Consider the following 21,090-nt stretch of genomic DNA (forward strand, 5'->3'; position numbering starts at 1 on the left):
GGTATATTTGCTCAAATGTATTACACTATTCTTCAAATTGTAGCAACCATCCACAATGTATTTCTAAAGGCATAATTATTTAAATAAAATAAGAATTAAAATAATAATACATGTTGGATGTTTATCCAATAACTTGCATTAATAGTCTACTTTTGGACAAATCTCTTTCTGCATGGATTTATCTCATAAGATAACGGACACAAGCTAATTATTTCATAACATTTAAATGACAAATATCTAAACTGTTATGCATTGAGGGAGAGGGGGGGTGTACATAGAAAGATAGATCGAAAATTAGTCTGTTATTACAAGGCAGAGCACTTTTATTTTGAAATGGGCACTCCAATGGCGTTCTCTGGTTCAGGCATGCGCAGTGAGCAGAAGTCTCTTCCCGTCATCGCCGTTCGAGGGTCTCCACGGTGATCCGTCCATCCCGCTCCTCCAGGCCTCGGTACCCGCGGTTTTACTCCAAGTGGGTCGAACGCAGTGAAAATAAAGTTGTTTGAGGATATTGGCGTAGAAAACATCACAAAACTTGGAATATAATTTTTTTTTCTCCCCCCAACTGCACAAGGTTTGTTTGCTTAATATTTATCTAGTTAGCTACACTCATTCATTCTTCCCTGACAACTGCAACACAACATGTTGTTAGTTTAGCATAGCCATTAGCTGGCTAAACTTAGCTTTCTAACTTGGTGCATTTTTCTCAGACAGGCCGTTTTCTCAATGTGAATATGTTTACATTTTGACACGTTAGGCTTTATGAATATGTCTGAAATGTCGCAGCATTTAGTAACCACATAGCTAGCTATTGATAACGCTCTGCTAGCCCGCTAATTCGCGCCACACACGGACCGGGGTTGCAGGAGATAACAAGGGACGTCCGGTGAACTGTCGCGAAAAACGTTGGTTAACTGACGTTACCTAGTTCGTTATTTAGCTTTGCTTGTGCAGTAACGTTAGCTAATGCCAAATATAGCCGACATTCCACATAACTTATATATATATATATATATCTGAAATAACTTGCTTCCTATAAAAAAAGACTTGATATAAATATGATGAAAGACAGTTTGCTGATGTGATGTCTTGATAATGCGCGTAGCCTGACAGATTGTTCTAGTAGTAGTAGTAGCTACAGTAGTCCAAGCTAACAATCCTGGCTCTGTGGAGTTTTGTGGACACTTCTGGTCGGCAGCTGTAGGTTAATTTTGGTGCTCTCTCTCTCGGGGCATATGGGCATCCTCTAGGGAACAGTAGTTTGGCCTGAGGGACAGTGGCTCCTTGCTTTTGTTGGCGACCCACATCCACCTCCCCCAGACGCTCCGTCAATCAGCTCGACGTTATGTTTACTCCAACCCCGAGGGACAGTGATTTTGAAAACACTGTATCAAGCCATATTCAACCTTTACTCAATTGTAGCTGGCAATCGTATTGATTCAATATGATGAAATGCTTGTCGAGGTATAATCTGAAAAGTGTCCTGGTCGACGACGAATTAATATTTTGCAAGTCATTGCAATGCAGAGAACCATTTTTTGCATGGATTCATGAGTCATCTTTGAAACCTGATTTAGAGTGTCTGTTTTTTTTACAATTCAGAAATATATTTTAATTGGAAAAAAGCAGAGCCATGTATAATCTTTCTCTGGTGAAAGCCATCCATTTCCTTGCATATGGCCAAATTCCATTACGGTGACAAAATCTAAATTTGTTTTTAGAAAATATTTGTAGATGGAAAGATAGTTTCTGGAAAAGTGCTTTTGAAATCAGAAGTGTATTAACCTTATTCCTGACCTCTTTCTTTGCTTTTCTCTCTCTCTTCTCTTCCTCAAATCCTCCATTTCCACCCTTACTTCACACGCCTCCCCACTGTCACGTCACTCCCTCCTTCTCCCTCTCTCAACCCCCCCCCCACCCACTCCATTCCCCCCTTCACCCACTCCATTCCCCCCTCCTCTCACATTGTCCGTCCCAACCCCTCACCTCTCCCATCTCCTTTCCACCCTCTTCATTCCCTTTCCCACTCTCTCCTCCCTTCCCCCTACCGTCCACCCCCACTGTCACTCCCTCCTTCTCCCTCTCCCATCTCCTTTCCACCCTCTTCATTCCCTTTCCCACTCTCTCCTCCCTTCCCCTTACCGTCCATCTCCACGTCTCTCTCCAGATGAAGCTGTGGTGGGGCTGGACGTGTGTGCTGCTCCTCTCCCTCCTGGCTCTCTCTGAGTCCCAGGCTGAAGCTCAGGGTGACCTAGACCTAGAGATGGAGGATGAAATGGTGGAAGACATGGTAGAAGACGTGGTAGAAGATAGGGAAGACTCAGCAGAGATCGAGGGAGAGGCGGAGATGGAAGGGGAGGCGGAAGAGGAGAAGGGAACCGATGCCAACGTCTCCTTCCAGGTCAGTCAAAGGTCACCCAATAGGAAGTAGGATGAACTAGGTGGGGACATTTGAGATGGCACCCTTCTCCCTATGTAGTGTGCCACGTGTGTGGGGCCTGGTCAGAAGTCGTGCAATCTCTTGGAAATAGGGTGCCATTTTGGATGCATGCCTGGCGTGTGTTTTTTTACGCCCTCCAAGTGTCTCTCTACCCGTTTGAGTTTGAAACCCTCATCATTTGCCTATTCTTTCTGTGTTCCCTTAGCTAGCTAAAACCTAACTACAACCTCACTGTCATAACCCCAATTTTAGCCGGGGGCCTTCAGGAAATCATGTCATTAAATGTGTACTAGGCCGAGTCCCGATTCTCCACGGTTCTGGGTTTTATAATGATGATGGAAAATCCCCCCAGACATCTTATTTAAATCCATCACGAGTAGTGTGCAAGTGTACACTTCTGGGGAAAAAGGGTGAAGAATCTGGAGCCCTACATTATATATCCCTCAGTTTGTGTTCCATTTCACACACAAAGTAAACCCTCCGCCCCCATTGGCTGAAACACACAGGTGACCTACAAGACTCCTGTTCCCATCGGAGAAGTGTACTTCTCAGAGACCTTTGATGACGGCTCACTGGACAGGTGGCAGGTGTCAAAGACGATGAAGGAAGACGCAGACGATGAAATTGCAAAATATGATGGTAAGAAACAGACAATTCTTGCCCCCCCACTCTACACTCTCCACTTGTGTGTGTGTGTTTTATGGACACGCACGTCTTTTTGCCAGTGTGTCAGTGTGAGACGACCCTGTTTCTTCTAACATTTGACCCCCCTCTCCTCTCCTGACCCCCCTCTCCTCTCCTGACCCCTCTCTCCTCTCCTGACCTCTCTCTCCTCTCCTGACCCCTCTCTCCTCTCCTGACCCCTCTCTCCTCTCCTGACCCCTCTCTCCCCTCCTGACCCCTCTCTCCTCTCCTGACCCCTCTCTCCTCTCCTGACCCCCCTCTCCTCTCCTGACCCCTCTCTCCTCTCCTGACCCCCCTCTCCTCTCCTGACCCCCCTCTCCTCTCCTGACCCCCCTCTCCTCTCCTGACCCCTCTCTCCCCTCCTGACCCCTCTCTCCTCTCCTGACCCCTCTCTCCCCTCCTGACCCCTCTCTCCCCTCCTGGCCCCTCTCTCCTCTCCAGGTAAGTGGTCTGTGGAGCAGCTGAAGGAGAATAAAGTACCAGGAGACATGGGTCTGGTTCTGAAGTCCCGGGCCAAACATCACGCCATCGCCTCCCTGTTGGACAGACCCTTCCTCTTCCGGGACGACGCCCTAGTCGTACAGTGAGTTTGACCTTTAACCTCTCACGTTTGACCTCTTACCCTTTTTTTGGTTTTGTGTAAAAATGAGCCTTTTGAGTAAACTTGAGGCTAATTCATATTAACCGCTGAGCGTTTAGAGGAACCTGTGTGTGTTTACCTTTAGGTATGAGGTGAACTTCCAGGATGGTATTGACTGTGGTGGAGCCTACATCAAACTGCTGTCAGACGAAGATGACCTGGATCTGGTACGTTGCTGTTGTTACTATAATCTGATCTGTGATGTTGGTTAGTCCCAGATCCCAGATCTGTTGGTGTTGTTACTATAATCTGATTACTAGTCCCAGATCTGTTGCTGTTGTTACTATAATCTGATCTGTGATGTTGGTTAGTCCCAGATCCCAGATCTGTTGGTGTTGTTACTATAATCTGATCTATGATGTTGGTTAGTCCCAGATCTGTTGCTGTTGTTACTATAATCTGATCTGTGATGTTGGTTAGTCCCAGATCCCAGATCTGTTGGTGTTGTTACTATAATCTGATTACTAGTCCCAGATCTGTTGCTGTTGTTACTATAATCTGATCTGTGATGTTGGTTAGTCCCAGATCCCAGATCTGTTGGTGTTGTTACTATAATCTGATCTATGATGTTGGTTAGTCCCAGATCTGTTGGTGTTGTTACTATAATCTGATCTATGATGTTGGTTAGTCCCAGATCTGTTGGTGTTGTTACTATAATCTGATCTATGATGTTGGTTAGTCCCAGATCCCAGATCTGTTGGTGTTGTTACTATAATCTGATCTATGATGTTGGTTAGTCCCAGATCCCAGATCTGTTGGTGTTGTTACTATAATCTGATCTATGATGTTGGTTAGTCCCAGATCCCAGATCTGTTGGTGTTGTTACTATAATCTGATCTGAGATGTTGGTTAGTCCCAGATCCCAGATCTGTTGGTGTTGTTACTATAATCTGATCTGAGATGTTGGTTAGTCCCAGATCCCAGATCTGTTGGTGTTGTTACTATAATCTGATCTGAGATGTTGGTTAGTCCCAGATCCCAGATCTGTTGGTGTTGTTACTATAATCTGATCGGAGATGTTGGTTAGTCCCAGATCCCAGATCTGTTGGTGTTGTTACTATAATCTGATCGGAGATGTTGGTTAGTCCCAGATCCCAGATCTGTTGGTGTTGTTACTATAATCTGATCTGAGATGTTGGTTAGTCTAGTCCCAGATCTGTTGGTGTTGTTACTATAATCTGATTACTAGTCCCAGATCTGTTGGTGTTGTTACTATAATCTGATCTATGATGTTGGTTAGTCCCAGATCTGTTGGTGTTGTTACTATAATCTGATCTGTGATGTTGGTTAGTCTAGTCCCAGATCTGTTGGTGTTGTTACTATAATCTGATCTGTGATGTTGGTTAGTCCCAGATCTGTTGCTGTTGTTACTATAATCTGATCTGTGATGTTGGTTAGTCTAGTCCCAGATCTGTTGGTGTTGTTACTATAATCTGATCTATGATGTTGGTTAGTCCCAGATCTGTTGGTGTTGTTACTATAATCTGATCTGTGATGTTGGTTAGTCCCAGATCTGTTGGTGTTGTTACTATAATCTGATCTGTGATGTTGGTTAGTCTAGTCCCAGATCTGTTGGTGTTGTTACTATAATCTGATCTATGATGTTGGTTAGTCCCAGATCTGTTGGTGTTGTTACTATAATCTGATCTGTGATGTTGGTTAGTCCCAGATCTGTTGGTGTTGTTACTATAATCTGATCTGTGATGTTGGTTAGTCCCAGATCTGTTGGTGTTGTTACTATAATCTGATCTATGATGTTGGTTAGTCCCAGATCCCAGATCTGTTGCTGTTGTTACTATAATCTGATCTATGATATTGGTTAGTCCCAGATCCCAGATCTGTTGGTGTTGTTACTATAATCTGATCTATGATGTTGGTTAGTCCCAGATCCCAGATCTGTTGGTGTTGTTACTATAATCTGATTACTAGTCCCAGATCTGTTGGTGTTGTTACTATAATCTGATCTGTGATGTTGGTTAGTCCCAGATCTGTTGGTGTTGTTACTATAATCTGATCTGTGATGTTGGTTAGTCCCAGATCTGTTGGTGTTGTTACTATAATCTGATCTATGATGTTGGTTAGTCCCAGATCTGTTGGTGTTGTTACTATAATCTGATCTGTGATGTTGGTTAGTCCCAGATCTGTTGGTGTTGTTACTATAATCTGATCTGTGATGTTGGTTAGTCCCAGATCTGTTGGTGTTGTTACTATAATCTGATCTATGATGTTGGTTAGTCCCAGATCCCAGATCTGTTGCTGTTGTTACTATAATCTGATCTATGATGTTGGTTAGTCCCAGATCCCAGATCTGTTGGTGTTGTTACTATAATCTGATCTATGATGTTGGTTAGTCCCAGGTCCCAGATCCCAGATCTGTTGGTGTTGTTACTATAATCTGATTACTAGTCCCAGATCTGTTGGTGTTGTTACTATAATCTGATCTGTGATGTTGGTTAGTCCCAGATCTGTTGGTGTTGTTACTATAATCTGATCTGTGATGTTGGTTAGTCCCAGATCTGTTGGTGTTGTTACTATAATCTGATCTATGATGTTGGTTAGTCCCAGATCTGTTGGTGTTGTTACTATAATCTGATCTGTGATGTTGGTTAGTCCCAGATCTGTTGGTGTTGTTACTATAATCTGATCTGTGATGTTGGTTAGTCCCAGATCTGTTGGTGTTGTTACTATAATCTGATCTGTGATGTTGGTTAGTCTAGTCCCAGATCCCAGATCTGTTGGTGTTGTTACTATAATCTGATCTGTGATGTTGGTTAGTCCCAGATCTGTTGGTGTTGTTACTATAATCTGATTACTAGTCCCAGATCTGTTGGTGTTGTTACTATAATCTGATCTGTGATGTTGGTTAGTCCCAGATCTGTTGGTGTTGTTACTATAATCTGATCTGTGATGTTGGTTAGTCCCAGATCTGTTGGTGTTGTTACTATAATCTGATCTGTGATGTTGGTTAGTCCCAGATCTGTTGGTGTTACTATAATCTGATCTGTGATGTTGGTTAGTCCCAGATCTGTTGGTGTTGTTACTATAATCTGATCTGTGATGTTGGTTAGTCCCAGATCTGTTGGTGTTGTTACTATAATCTGATCTGTGATGTTGGTTAGTCCCAGATCTGTTGGTGTTGTTACTATAATCTGATCTGTGATGTTGGTTAGTCCCAGATCTGTTGGTGCTTGACCTTTGACCTGGCTTCCACTTCTAAAGTTAAGTCTCTATTTATATGCCTCCGTAATTCTGTACTTGGCTGGTCGACCCACCCAAGGATTTCAATGTCAGAAAAGTCCCCTGGTTTCACCATGACTTCGTCTCTGTATCGCTGACAGTAACCCTGTACCTTACTGTTGTGCTGTTCTAGGATCAGTTTAATGACCGTACCTCCTACACCATCATGTTCGGGCCTGATAAGTGTGTAACCCTGTACCTTACTGTTGTGCTGTTCTAGGATCAGTTTAATGACCGTACCTCCTACACCATCATGTTTAGGGCCTGATAAGTGTGTAACCCTGTACCTTACTGTGGTGCTGTTCTAGGATCAGTTTAATGACCGTACCTCCTACACCATCATGTTTAGGGCCTGATAAGTGTGTAACCCTGTACCTTACTGTGGTGCTGTTCTAGGATCAGTTTAATGACCGTACCTCCTACACCATCATGTTCGGGCCTGATAAATGTGGAGAGGACTACAAGCTGCACTTCATCTTCCGCCACAGGAGCCCCCTGAACAAAGACCTGGAGGAGAAACATGCCAAGAGGCCCGACGTCGACCTGAAGAAGTTCTACACCGACAAGAAGACTCATCTCTACACACTGGGTAGGAGGGGGAGGGTAGGGGAGGGGGGAGGGTGGGGGTGGTAGGTAGGTGGGGGGAGAGGGTAGGAGGGGGGACGGGGGGGAGAGGGTAGGAGGGGGGGAGATGGTAGGAGGGGGGGAGAGGGTGGGGGGAGATGGTAGGAGGGGGGAGAGAGGAGGGGGAGAGAGGAGGGGGTGGTAGGGGAGAAGGGGAGGGGAGAGAGAGAGGGGGTGGGGCGGAGAGAGGAGGGGTGTGAGGGAGAGGGGGAGGGGGTGGGAGGGAAGAGAGGAGGGGGTGTGAGGGGTAGGGGAGGAGAGAGGAGGGGAGAGAGGACGGGGGTAGGGGAGGGAGAGAGAGAGAGGGGGAGGGGAGGGGAGAGAGGAGAAGGAGGAGGGGAGAGAGGAGAAGGAGGGGGTGGGAGGGGAGATGGGATGCGAGGAATGGTGGAAAGACCGTGACAGCGAGCAACACGGCTCTACGTGTTTACTGGTTTGTGACCCACTGACTCCGCCCCCGGTCAGAGGGGAACCCTGCAACCCAACAGTTAAAACACACAGGAATTTTAATTGATACACACTGGAGATGAACATGGGGGATGGGGGTGGCTCTGTAAGGGACAGAAACAGAGGTCATGAGTACATACACCAAGTCACAGAGCAGAAATACATGGCTGGGGACTGGATACATTACAAACTGGGTGGTTGGAGCCCTGAATGCTGATTGGCTGACAGCCGTGGTATATCAGACCGTATACAACGGGTATGACAAACCATTTTATTTGTACTGCTCTAATTACGCTGGTAACCAGTTTATATTAGCAATAAGGCACCTCGGGGGTGTGTGGTATATGGCCAATATACCACGGCTAAGGGCGGTGTCCAGGCACTCCACCGTGGTATATTGGCCATATACCACACCCCCTCTGGCCTTATTGCTGAATCACACCACACAGTGAACTCAGAGGACAATGGTAGTAACTGACGAGGAAGACCCACGTGCACACGTCCCACAACCCACTTTGTGAACACACACCATCCCACAACTCTCTCTCTCACCATCCCACATTCAGAAATTAGTCCAGTTGTTTATGGCCAGAGACACAGATGTTACTCTCTGTTACTGCCTGATGGAGACTGACAGTATTGTAGAGACAGAGATGTTACTACCTGATGGAGACTGACAGTATTGTAGAGACAGAGATGTTACTACCTGATGGAGACTGACAGTATTGTAGAGACAGAGATGTTACTACCTGAGGGAGACTGACTGTATTGTAGAGACAGAGATGTTACTACCTGATGGAGACTGACAGTATTGTAGAGACAGAGATGTTACTACCTGATGGAGACTGACAGTATTGTAGAGACAGAGATGTTACTACCTGATGGAGACTCAGGGTTGTGCTGATAACACTCACCGGAAGGGAATTTGTAACAGACACATTGAGATAAGAAACAATGTCCAGGACAAGTTACTCTCTTTTCTGAACTCTGTTTGTCTCCCCTCCCTCTTCCCCCATCCCTCCCCTCTTCCTCCCTCCCCCTATCTCTCTCTCCCTCTCCCTCTCTCTCTCCCCTCCTTCCTCTCTCCCCTCTCCCAGTCCTGAACCCAGACAACAGCTATGAGATCCTGGTAGACCAGAGCAGTGTCAGTCGTGGCTCTCTGCTTCATGATGTGGTTCCTCCTGTTAACCCCACCAAGGAGATAGACGATCCCACTGACTCTAAACCTGAAGACTGGGACGAGAGGGCCAAGATACCAGACCCAGAGGCTGTCAAACCTGACAACTGGTGGGTTCAACTTCAACACCACTTTTTGGGAATTTTTTTTTTTTTTGGGGGGGGGGGGTCGTGACTAAAAGAAAACCAGGTGTTGGCAGGCATGACTGAGGAAGAGCGTCTAGTTCTGAAGGATTTCTATTCTAAAACAGAACTTCCTTAAGGACTGTAGATATAACGCGTCTATTAAAGCTGTATCACATAGAAATGTGAGTTTACACTCCGTGGTCAGTTTATTAGGTACACCACCCCATTCAAGACAACGAGTCACGTGGTGTGGCTGGTTTTCCTGGCACACGTTCGGTCCGTCCCCCTGATAACAATTGAGCAATGTTTTCAACGCCCCGAAGAATTCAGGCTGTTCTGGAGGCAACAGGGGGTCCCGACCCAGTATTAGCTGGGTGTACCTAATAAACTGTCCACTGCGTGTATATCTATCATTGGAAGCAAGTCTGATGAGGGGTAGATATGTTCTATATGTGCCGTTTCTATGCTTCCCGCCCTTAAGTAGATTTTTTTTCAATGATTCTCTACATTTGTTTTGTCACAAACTGAAAAAAGATGCAAAACTATTGTGATTTTTCTCTCTAAGGGGTAATGTTGAGCAACGTGCTTGGTTTTTAATGCCAAACCATTTGGCATCTTGTGTTCCAGGGATGAGGAGGCTCCGGCTACGATCCAGGACCCTGATGCTGTGAAGCCAGAGGGATGGCTGGACGACGAGCCGGAGTTTGTGGCCGACCCCGCCGCCGACAAACCAGACGACTGGTAAACACACTGAACACACACATCAATAAAATGGTTGTTTTGGGAAGAGAGATGTGTTGAGTAACTCCACTTTTTCTGTCTCTCTCTCATTACTTTACATCCATCTCTCGTTCTCCTTTATCTCTCCTCTCACCATCTCTCTGTCTGTCTGTCTCTCTCTCTATCTCTTTCCTTTATCTATCCTCTCATCATCTCTCTCTCTCCTTTATCTCTCCTCTCACCATCTCTCTGTCTCTCTCTCTATCTCTCTCCTTTATCTCTCCTCTCACCATCTCTCTGTCTCTCTCTCTCCTCTCATCATCTCTCTGTCTCTCTCTCTATCTCTCTCCTTTATCTCTCCTCTCACCATCTTTCTCTCGCTCCTCTCACCATCCCTCTCTCATCTCTCTCTGTCTCTCTCTTTTATCTCTCGCTCTCCTTTATCTCTCTGTAGGGATGAGGAGATGGATGGAGAGTGGGAGGCCCCTCAGGTTCCTAACCCAGTGTGTGAGACAGCCCCTGGATGTGGGCAGTGGAAACCCCCTACCATCAACAACCCTCAGTACAAGGGCAAGTGGAAGGCTCCTCTGGTGGACAACCCCCACTACCAGGTAACATAATCCCTTCCTGAAGACACATGTTTCATTAGGTTATTGTCAGTCTATAAGGCTGAGATCCCTGTCTTGTTGTCAGTCTATAAGGCTGAGATCCCTGTCTTGTTGTCAGTCTATAAGGCTGAGATCCCTGTCTTATTGTTGGTCTATAAGGCTGAGATCCCTGTCTTATTGCTGGTCTATAAGGCTGAGATCCCTGTCTTATTGTTGGTCTATAAGGCTGAGATCCCTGTCTTATTGTCAGTCTATAAGGCTGAGATCCCTGTCTTATTTTCGGTCTGTAAGGCTGATATTCAGAGCTGCGATCCCTGTCTTATTGTTGGTCTATAAGGCTGAGATCCCTGTCTTATTGTCGGTCTATAAGGCTGAGATCCCTGTCTTATTGTTGGTCTATAAGGCTGAGATCCCTGTCTTATTGTTGGTCTATAAGGCTGAGATCCCTGTCTTGTTGTCAGTCTATAAGGCTGAGATCCCTGTCTTGTTGTCAGTCTATAAGGCTGAGATCCCTGTCTTATTGTTGGTCTATAAGGCTGAGATCCCTGTCTTATTGTTGGTCTATAAGGCTGATATCCCTGTCTTATTGTTGGTCTATAAGGCTGAGATCCCTGTCTTATTGTTGGTCTATAAGGCTGAGATCCCTGTCTTATTGTCAGTCTATAAGGCTGAGATCCCTGTCTTGTTGTCAGTCTATAAGGCTGAGATCCCTGTCTTGTTGTCAGTCTATAAGGCTGAGATCCCTGTCTTATTGTTGGTCTATAAGGCTGATATCCCTGTCTTATTGCTGGTCTATAAGGCTGAGATCCCTGTCTTATTGTTGGTCTATAAGGCTGAGATCCCTGTCTTATTGTCAGTCTATAAGGCTGAGATCCCTGTCTTATTTTCGGTCTGTAAGGCTGATATTCAGAGCTGCGATCCCTGTCTTATTGTTGGTCTATAAGGCTGAGATCCCTGTCTTATTGTCGGTCTATAAGGCTGAGATCCCTGTCTTATTGTTGGTCTATAAGGCTGAGATCCCTGTCTTATTGTTGGTCTATAAGGCTGAGATCCCTGTCTTGTTGTCAGTCTATAAGGCTGAGATCCCTGTCTTGTTGTCAGTCTATAAGGCTGAGATCCCTGTCTTATTGTTGGTCTATAAGGCTGAGATCCCTGTCTTATTGTTGGTCTATAAGGCTGAGATCCCTGTCTTATTGTCAGTCTATAAGGCTGAGATCCCTGTCTTATTTTCGGTCTGTAAGGCTGAGATCCCTGTCTTATTGTCGGTCTATAAGGCTGAGATCCCTGTCTTATTGTTGGTCTATAAGGCTGAGATCCCTGTCTTATTGTTGGTCTATAAGGCTGAGATCCCTGTCTTGTTGTCAGTCTATAAGGCTGAGATCCCTGTCTTATTGTCAGTCTATAAGGCTGAGATCCCTGTCTTATTGTCAGTCTATAAGGCTGAGATCCCTGTCTTATTGTCAGTCTATAAGGCTGAGATCCCTGTCTTATTTTCGGTCTGTAAGGCTGATATTCAGAGCTGCGATCCCTGTCTTATTGTCGGTCTATAAGGCTGGGGACACTAAAGCGTGTCTTGTCCTGTAACATGTGACCTCTCCCCTCCCAGGGTGTGTGGAGCCCCTCCCCTCTCCTCTCCCCTCCCAGGGTGTGTGGAGCCCCTCCCCTCTCCCCTCTCAGGGTGTGGGGACACTAATGCGTGTCTTGTCCTGTAACATGTGACCTCTCCCCTCCCAGGGTGTGTGGAGCCCGCGTAAGATCCAGAACCCGGACTACTTCGAGGATCTGGCTCCGTTCCAGATGACGTCGTTCAGAGCCGTGGGGCTGGAGCTCTGGTCCATGACCTCAGAGATCTACTTCGACAACTTCATCATCACTTCATATAAAGAGGTGGCCGATCGCTGGGCTGGAGACAGCTGGGGACTCAAGAAACTGGTGGCTAGTGCCAACGAGGTGTGTACGACACACACACGCACACCTACACACACACACAGCGTACATTTATACATACACACACAGATGGATATATATATAAAACACACACCTACACACACACATACACACACACACACACAGATGGATATATATATATATATATATAACACATACAAACACATGTTGTATAAAAAGTTGGCTGATCGCTGGGCTGAAGACAGCTGGGTACTTAAGAAACTACTGGCTAGTGCCAAAGAGGTACACACACACACATACACACACATACACACATACACATACACACACACACATACACACGCACACACACACACACACACACACGTAGATAGACTCGGCAAAAAAAGAAACGTCCCTTTTTCAGGACCCTGTCTTTCAAAGATAATTCATAAAAATCCAAATAACTTCACAGATCTTCATTGTAAAGGGTTTAACACTGTTTTTCATGCTTGTTCAGTGAACCATAAACAATTAATGAACATGCACCTGTGTAACGGTCGTTAAGACACTAACAGCTTACAGATGGTAGGCAATTAAGGTCACAGTTATGAAAACTTAGGACACTAAAGAGGCTTTTCAACTGACTCTGAAAAACACCAAAAGAAAGATTCAGAGGGTCCCTGCTCATCTTCCTGAACGTGCCTTCGGCATGCTGCAAGGAGGCATGAGGACTGCAGATGTGGCCAGGGCAATAAATTGCAATGTCCGTACTGTGAGACGCCTAAGACAGCTCTACAGGGAGACAGGATGGACAGCTGATCATCCTCGCAGTGGCAGACCATGTGTAACAACATCTGCACAGGATCGGTACATCCAAACATCACACCTACGGGACAGGTACAGGATGGCAACAGCAACTGCCCGATATACACCAGGAATGCACAATCCCTCCATCACTGCTCAGACTGTCCGCAATAGACTGAGAGGGGCTGGACTGAGGGCTTGTAGGCCTGTTGTAACGCAGGTCCTCACCAGACATCACTGGCAACAACGTCCCCTATGGGCACAAACCCACCGTCGCTGGACCAGACAGGACTGGCAAAAAGTGCTCTTCACTGATGAGTCGCCGTTTTGTCTCACCAGGGGTGAGGAAGGAATGAGCATTACACAGAGGCCTGTACTCTGGAGCGGGATCGATTGGAGGTGGAGGGTCCGTCATTGTCTGGGGCGGTGTGTCACAGCATCATCGGACTGAGCTTGTTGTCATTGCAGGTTGTCTCAACGCTGTGCATTACAGGGAAAACATCCTCCTCCCTCATGTGGTACCCTTCCTGCAGGCTCATCCTGACATGACCTTCCAGCATGACAATGCCACCAGCCATACTGCTTGTTCTGTGCGTGATTTCCTGCAAGTTAGGAATATCAGTGTTCTGTCATGGCCAACGAAGAGCCCGGATCTCAGTCCCATTGAGCAAGTCTGGGACCTGTTGGATCGGAGGGTGAGGACTAGGGCACGTCTGGGACCTGTTGGATCAGAGGGTGAGGGCTAGGGCACGTCTGGGACCTGTTGGATCGGAGGGTGAGGGCTAGGGCACGTCTGGGACCTGTTGGATCGGAGGGTGAGGGCTAGGGCACGTCTGTTGGATAGGAGGGTGAGGGCTAGGGCACGTCTGGGACCTGTTGGATCGGAGGGTGAGGGCTAGGGCACGTCTGGGACCTGTTGGATCGGAGGGCTAGGGCACGTCTGGGACCTGTTGGATCGGAGGGGGAGGGCTAGGGCACTTTTGGGACCTGTTGGATCGGAGGGGGAGGGCTAGGGCACGTCTGGGAACTGTTGGATCGGAGGGTGAGGGCTAGGGCACGTCTGGGACCTGTTGGATCTGAGGGTGGGGGCTAGGGCACGTCTGGGACCTGTTGGATCGGAGGGTGGGGGCTAGGGCACGTCTGGGACCTGTTGGATCGGAGGGTGAGGACTAGGGCACGTCTGGGACCTGTTGGATCGGAGGGTGGGGGCTAGGGCACGTCTGGGACCTGTTGGATCGGAGGGTGGGGGCTAGGGCACGTCTTGGACCTGTTGGATCGGAGGGTGGGGGCTAGGGCACGTCTGGGACCTGTTGGATAGGAGGGTGAGGGCTAGGACACGTCTGGGACCTGTTGGATCGGAGGGTGAGGGCTAGGGCACGTCTGGGACCTGTTGGATCGGAGGGTGAGGGCTAGGACACGTCTGGGACCTGTTGGATCGGAGGGTGAGGGCTAGGGCACGTCTGGGACCTGTTGGATCAGAGGGTGGGGGCTAGGACACGTCTGGGACCTGTTGGATCGGAGGGTGGGGGCTAGGGCATGTCTGGGACCTGTTGGATAGGAGGGTGAGGGCTAGGGCACGTCTGGGACCTGTTGGATAGGAGGGTGAGGGCTAGGGCACGTCTGGGACCTGTTGGATCGGAGGGTGGGGGCTAGGGCACGTCTGGGACCTGTTGGATCGGAGGGTGGGGGCTAGGGCACGTCTGGGACCTGTTGGATAGGAGGGTGAGGGCTAGGGCATGTCTGGGACCTGTTGGATAGGAGGGCTAGGGCACGTCTGGGACCTGTTGGATAGGAGGGTGAGGGCTAGGGCACGTCTGGGACCTGTTGGATCGGAGGGTGGGGGCTAGGACACGTCTGGGACCTGTTGGATCGGAGGGTGGGGGCTAGGGCATGTCTGGGACCTGTTGAATAGGAGGGTGAGGGCTAGGGCACGTCTGGGACCTGTTGGATCGGAGGGTGGGGGCTAGGACACGTCTGGGACCTGTTGGATCGGAGGGTGAGGGCTAGGGCACGTCTGGGACTTGTTAGATCGGAGGGTGAGGGCTAGGGCACGTCTGGGACCTGTTGGATCGGAGGGTGAGGGCTAGGGCACGTCTGGGACCTGTTGGATCGGAGGGTGAGGGCTAGGGCATGTCTGGGACCTGTTGGATAGGAGGGTGAGGGCTAGGGCACGTCTGGGACCTGTTGGATCGGAGGGTGAGGGCTAGGCAATGTCTGGGACCTGTTGGATCAGAGGGTGAGGGCTAGGGCACGTCTGGGACCTGTTGGATCGGAGGGTGAGGGCTAGGGCATGTCTGGGACCTGTTGGATCAGAGGGTGAGGGCTAGGGCACGTCTGGGACCTGTTGGATAGGAGGGTGAGGGCTAGGACACGTCTGGGACCTGTTGGATCGGAGGGTGAGGGCTAGGACACGTCTGGGACCTGTTGGATCGGAGGGTGAGGGCTAGGGCACGTCTGGGACCTGTTGGATCAGAGGGTGGGGGCTAGGACACGTCTGGGACCTGTTGGATCGGAGGGTGGGGGCTAGGGCATGTCTGGGACCTGTTGGATAGGAGGGTGAGGGCTAGGGCACGTCTGGGACCTGTTGGATAGGAGGGTGAGGGCTAGGGCACGACTGGGACCTGTTGGATCGGAGGGTGGGCGCTAGGGCACGTCTGGGACCTGTTGGATCGGAGGGTGGGGGCTAGGGCACGTCTGGGACCTGTTGGATACGAGGGTGAGGGCTAGGGCATGTCTGGGACCTGTTGGATAGGAGGGTGAGGGCTAGGGCACGTCTGGGACCTGTTGGATCGGAGGGTGAGGGCTAGGCAATGTCTGGGACCTGTTGGATCAGAGGGTGAGGGCTAGGGCACGTCTGGGACCTGTTGGATCGGAGGGTGAGGGCTAGGGCATGTCTGGGACCTGTTGGATCAGAGGGTGAGGGCTAGGGCACGTCTGGGACCTGTTGGATAGGAGGGTGAGGGCTAGGACACGTCTGGGACCTGTTGGATCGGAGGGTGAGGGCTAGGACACGTCTGGGACCTGTTGGATCGGAGGGTGAGGGCTAGGGCACGTCTGGGACCTGTTGGATCAGAGGGTGGGGGCTAGGACACGTCTGGGACCTGTTGGATCGGAGGGTGGGGGCTAGGGCATGTCTGGGACCTGTTGGATAGGAGGGTGAGGGCTAGGGCACGTCTGGGACCTGTTGGATAGGAGGGTGAGGGCTAGGGCACGACTGGGACCTGTTGGATCGGAGGGTGGGCGCTAGGGCACGTCTGGGACCTGTTGGATCGGAGGGTGGGGGCTAGGGCACGTCTGGGACCTGTTGGATACGAGGGTGAGGGCTAGGGCATGTCTGGGACCTGTTGGATAGGAGGGTGAGGGCTAGGGCACGTCTGGGACCTGTTGGATAGGAGGGTGAGGGCTAGGGCACGTCAGGGACCTGTTGGATCGGAGGGTGGGGGCTAGGACACGTCTGGGACCTGTTGGATCGGAGGGTGGGGGCTAGGGCATGTCTGGGACCTGTTGGATAGGAGGGTGAGGGCTAGGGCACGTCTGGGACCTGTTGGATAGGAGGGTGAGGGCTAGGGCACATCTGGGACCTGTTGGATTGGAGGGTGAGGGCTAGGGCACGTCTGGGACCTGTTGGATAGGAGGGTGAGGGCTAGGGCACGTCTGGGACCTGTTGGATCGGAGGGTGAGGGCTAGGACACGTCTGGGACCTGTTGGATCGGAGGGTGAGGGCTAGGGCATGTCTGGGACCTGTTGGATCGGAGGGTGAGGGCTAGGACACGTCTGGGACCTGTTGGATCGGAGGGTGAGGGCTAGGGCATGTCTGGGACCTGTTGGATCGGAGGGTGAGGGCTAGGACACGTCTGGGACCTGTTGGATCGGAGGGTGAGGGCTAGGACACGTCTGGGACCTGTTGGATCGGAGGGTGAGGGCTAGGGCATGTCTGGGACCTGTTGGATCGGAGGGTGAGGGCTGGGACCTGTTGGATCGGAGGGTGAGGGCTAGGGCAGGTCTGGGACCTGTTGGATAGGAGGGTGAGGGCTAGGACACGTCTGGGACCTGTTGGATCGGAGGGTGGGGGCTAGGACACGTCTGGGACCTGTTGGATCGGAGGGTGAGGACTAGGGCATGTCTGGGACCTGTTGGATCGGAGGGTGAGGGCTAGGGCACGTCTGGGACCTGTTGGATCGGAGGGTGGGGGCTAGGGCACGTCTGGGACCTGTTGGATAGGAGGGTGATGGCTAGGACACGTCTGGGACCTGTTGGATCGGAGGGTGAGGGCTAGGACACGTCTGGGACCTGTTGGATCGGAGGGTGAGGGCTAGGACACGTCTGGGACCTGTTGGATCGGAGGGTGGGGGCTAGGGCACGTCTGGGACCTGTTGGATCGGAGGATGAGGGCTGAAAGTAAACACAGTTGACAGTGAGAGGACGTTTGTTTTTTTGCTGAGTTTACAAACATGCAGAACACAGACATCCACTTTTTATATATTTCCTCACTGAATGTTTATTCACATAAACACACACAGTTATATTTGCTTATTATCTCCCCCCCCTCCCCAGCCGGGTGTGTTTTCCCAGTTGACCATGGCAGCAGAGGAGAGACCGTGGCTCTGGGTAGTCTACATACTGACTGTTGGTCTGCCCATAGGACTGACTGTGTTATTCTGCTGGCCCAAGGTAACACACCAACACTACTGACTTGTTACTCACACAAACTGGTGTTTCCTGCTCTTGTCTGTTTCATATTCAATTCATCTTGTTGTCATTTTCACTATGCAGCCAAACAACTATATATTTTGTTCTTTGTACTTAAGAGGGTATTTATCTAACCACCAGCTCATTGTCTGACTCTCTCTCTCTCCCTCTGACTCCTCTTTCTCTGACTCGCTCTCTGACTCTCTTTCCGACAGAAATCAGATGATGACTATGTGTACAAGAAGGTGGACCCGCCTAAACCCGATGTAGAAGAGGAGGAGGAAGAGGATGATGAAGAGGAGGAGGAGGAGGAAGAAGAGGAGAAGGGAGACCAAGCAGCTGAGGCCAAAGCTACTGAGAGTCCAAAACCCGCAGGTCAGAGAGAAGACATGAGATCTCTCTCTCCCTCTTCCTCCCCCTCTTTCCCTCTCTCTCCTCCCCCCTCTCTCCCTCTCTCCCCCCTCTCCCCCCTCTTTCTCCCTCTTCCTCCCCTCTTCCCCCCCTCTCTCTCCCTCTTCCTCCCCCCCCTCTTTCTCCCTCTCCCTCCCTCCCTCCCCCCTCTCTCTCCCTCTTCCTCTCCCCTCTCTTTCTCCCTCTCCCTCCCTCCCCCCTCTCCTCCCCCCTCTCTCTCCCTCTCCCCCCCTCTCTCTCCCCTCACTTGTTCTCTCTTCCATATGTTTTCTTCTCCTTTCCTTAGTTATTTCATCTCATATTCTCCTTTTGTCTTTCAGAAGAGAAGAAAGAGAAGGCGGAGGAGGAGAGTGGAGCAGCTGGAGGGGACAGCGTAGAAGATGAAGAGGACGATGAGGAGGAGGAGGATGAAGGAGAGGAGGAAGAAGAGACCAAGTCCAATGAGGCAGCATCGGATGATGTCAGTGCTGAGGTACTCTCTTAGTTTTCTGAAAGATCAAAAACGTCACTCGTTTCACACGTTTGACCCTCTGAAACTCTGGCTTCCCCCAGATTATCTCTCCTTCCTCCCAAAGTGGGCACTTGTTCACTTCCCTTCACTGAAATGACTGGTGTGAGAAATATGGTGGAAACTCCCACTAGTCCATGCCGCCACCAATCCAATGCTTCTAGATTTGTGGGAAGAAGAAGTGAACAAGTGCACACTTCAGGAGAAAGTAGACATTGGGACACCTTGTCTTTCATTCATCCCTTCTTCATCCCTCGTTTCCAAGCAGAAGGTGGAGGCAGACGAGGGGGGCCACAGCGTTGGCGACGGACACAAACAGGCCGTGAGGAAGAGGAGGGTACGGAAAGACTGATGAAGACCAACGACAACAAATGAAGCCTTCTCTCTCCTCCTCTCTCTCTCTCTCTCCTCCTCTCTCTCTCTCTCTCTCTCCTCCTCTATCCTCTCTCTCTCATCCTCTCTCTCCTCCTCTCTCTCCTCCTCTCTCTCTCTCCTCCTCTATCCTCTCTCTCTCCTCCTCTCTCCTCCTCTCTGCATGCCCTCTGGTGGTCCTAGTAACCAAGATACTACCCCTCCTCCTCCATCAGTCAAATGACAACCACCCCCCCGTTCCTTCTTATCTTCCTTTGTTCTCTCTAGCCGTTACGCCTCTCTCTAAGGCCATCAAGGCTACCCTGACCCCCCCCCCCCCCCAACCCTCCTTTCTTCCAAAATGAATACTATGCCCCCTCATCTCCTTCCTCCTTCCCCCCCCATCCTCTTCATCAGCTGCAACTTTCTAACCCCCCCCCCTCTTCAGCTTCCAGTCTTCCTGACTATAGTTCCTAGTTCTGGTTTATTGTTGACATTTTGTTAAGCTTCAGAAGTATCATTTTTATTCAAACTAAAGTTAAAAGGACAGCTCTCTCTGGCTTGTGTCTCAAATGACACACTATTCCCTGAAAAAGAGCTTTGGTCAAAGTGGGGCACTATATGGGGGGGGATAAGGAGTTAAAAAGTAGTGTACTACATGGGGGGGGGGGGATAAGGAGTTAAAAAGTAGTGTACTACATGGGGGGATAAGGAGTTAAAAAGTAGTGTACTACATGGGGGGGGGGGGGATAAGGAGTTAAAAAGTAGTGCACTACATGGGGGGGGGGATAAGGAGTTAAAAAGTAGTGTACTACATGGGGGGATAAGGAGTTAAAAAGTAGTGTACTACATCAGGGGGAATAAGGAGTTAAAAAGTAGTGTACTACATGGGGGGGGGGGGGATAAGGAGTTAAAAAGTAGTGTACTACATGGGGGGATAAGGAGTTAAAAAGTAGTGTACTACATCAGGGGGAATAAGGAGTTAAAAAGTAGTGTACTACATCAGGGGGAATAAGGAGTTAAAAAGTAGTGCACTACATGGGGGGGATAAGGAGTTAAAAAGTAGTGTACTACATGGGGGGATAAGGAGTTAAAAAGTAGTGTACTACATGGGGGGATAAGGAGTTAAAAAGTAGTGTACTACATCAGGGGGGATAAGGAGTTAAAAAGTAGTGTACTACATGGGGGGGGGATAAGGAGTTAAAAAGTAGTGTACTACATAGGGGGGGGATAAGGAGTTAAAAAGTAGTGTACTACATGGGGGGGGATAAGGAGTTAAAAAGTAGTGCACTACATGGGGGGATAAGGAGTTAAAAAGTAGTGTACTACATAGGGGGGGAATAAGGAGTTAAAAAGTAGTGCACTACATGGGGGGGGGGATAAGGAGTTAAAAAGTAGTGCACTACATGGGGGGATAAGGAGTTAAAAAGTAGTGTACTACATAGGGGGGAATAAGGAGTTAAAAAGTAGTGCACTACATGGGGGGGAGATAAGGAGTTAAAAAGTAGTGCACTACATGGGGGGGAGATAAGGAGTTAAAAAGTAGTGCACTACATGGGGAATAGGCTGGTCAGAGAGAGAGAAGACCTCTATAGCCATGCTACTGTATTCTACTGCTGCTGTGTGACTGAAGGTGCCATGTTTCTCCTGGTCTCAGATCTGCTTGTCGTTGGAGTCAATTCCTCTGACTATTATTGTGACAAGATTTGTCTCTAAAATACAAACTGGGCATCCC

General features: G+C 49.4%; 1 protein-coding gene across 5 annotated transcripts; it reads left to right on the forward strand.

Moving 5' to 3' along the window:
- The first annotated feature begins 376 nt into the window (after nucleotides 1–376).
- LOC110514778 (calnexin) lies at nucleotides 377–20,014 on the forward strand. Of its 5 annotated transcripts, none has more exons than XM_036971904.1 (14): nucleotides 377–574; nucleotides 2,168–2,401; nucleotides 2,947–3,079; nucleotides 3,566–3,707; nucleotides 3,850–3,931; nucleotides 7,398–7,590; nucleotides 9,170–9,359; nucleotides 10,002–10,115; nucleotides 10,549–10,705; nucleotides 12,437–12,652; nucleotides 17,951–18,067; nucleotides 18,301–18,460; nucleotides 18,856–18,968; nucleotides 19,270–20,014. In XM_036971904.1, the coding sequence occupies exons 2-14, from the start codon at nucleotides 2,168–2,170 to the stop codon at nucleotides 19,354–19,356; spliced, it is 1,938 nt and encodes a 645-aa protein (XP_036827799.1). In that variant the 5' UTR covers nucleotides 377–574; the 3' UTR covers nucleotides 19,357–20,014. The 5 variants fall into 5 exon arrangements, with proteins under 5 accessions (XP_036827799.1, XP_036827800.1, XP_036827796.1 ...); XM_036971905.1 differs by having other exon boundaries at nucleotides 378–574; nucleotides 19,273–20,013; XM_036971901.1 differs by having other exon boundaries at nucleotides 378–574; nucleotides 18,817–18,968; nucleotides 19,270–20,012.
- The last annotated feature ends 1,076 nt before the right edge of the window (nucleotides 20,015–21,090 follow it).

Source organism: Oncorhynchus mykiss, unplaced genomic scaffold (genome assembly GCF_013265735.2).
Source record: "Oncorhynchus mykiss isolate Arlee unplaced genomic scaffold, USDA_OmykA_1.1 un_scaffold_85, whole genome shotgun sequence".
Lineage (NCBI taxonomy): Eukaryota > Metazoa > Chordata > Actinopteri > Salmoniformes > Salmonidae > Oncorhynchus > Oncorhynchus mykiss.

Excerpts from the sequence above, each read along its gene's own strand:
- LOC110514778 (XM_036971901.1), top strand. The coding sequence starts at position 2,168 with ATGAAGCTGTGGTGGGGCTGGACGTGTGTGCTGCTCCTCTCCCTCCTG. Across the intron at positions 2,402-2,946 it reads ATGCCAACGTCTCCTTCCAG|GTGACCTACAAGACTCCTGT; the intron begins GTCAGTCAAAGG and ends TGAAACACACAG. Across the intron at positions 18,461-18,816 it reads TGAGAGTCCAAAACCCGCAG|AAGAGAAGAAAGAGAAGGCG; the intron begins GTCAGAGAGAAG and ends TTTGTCTTTCAG.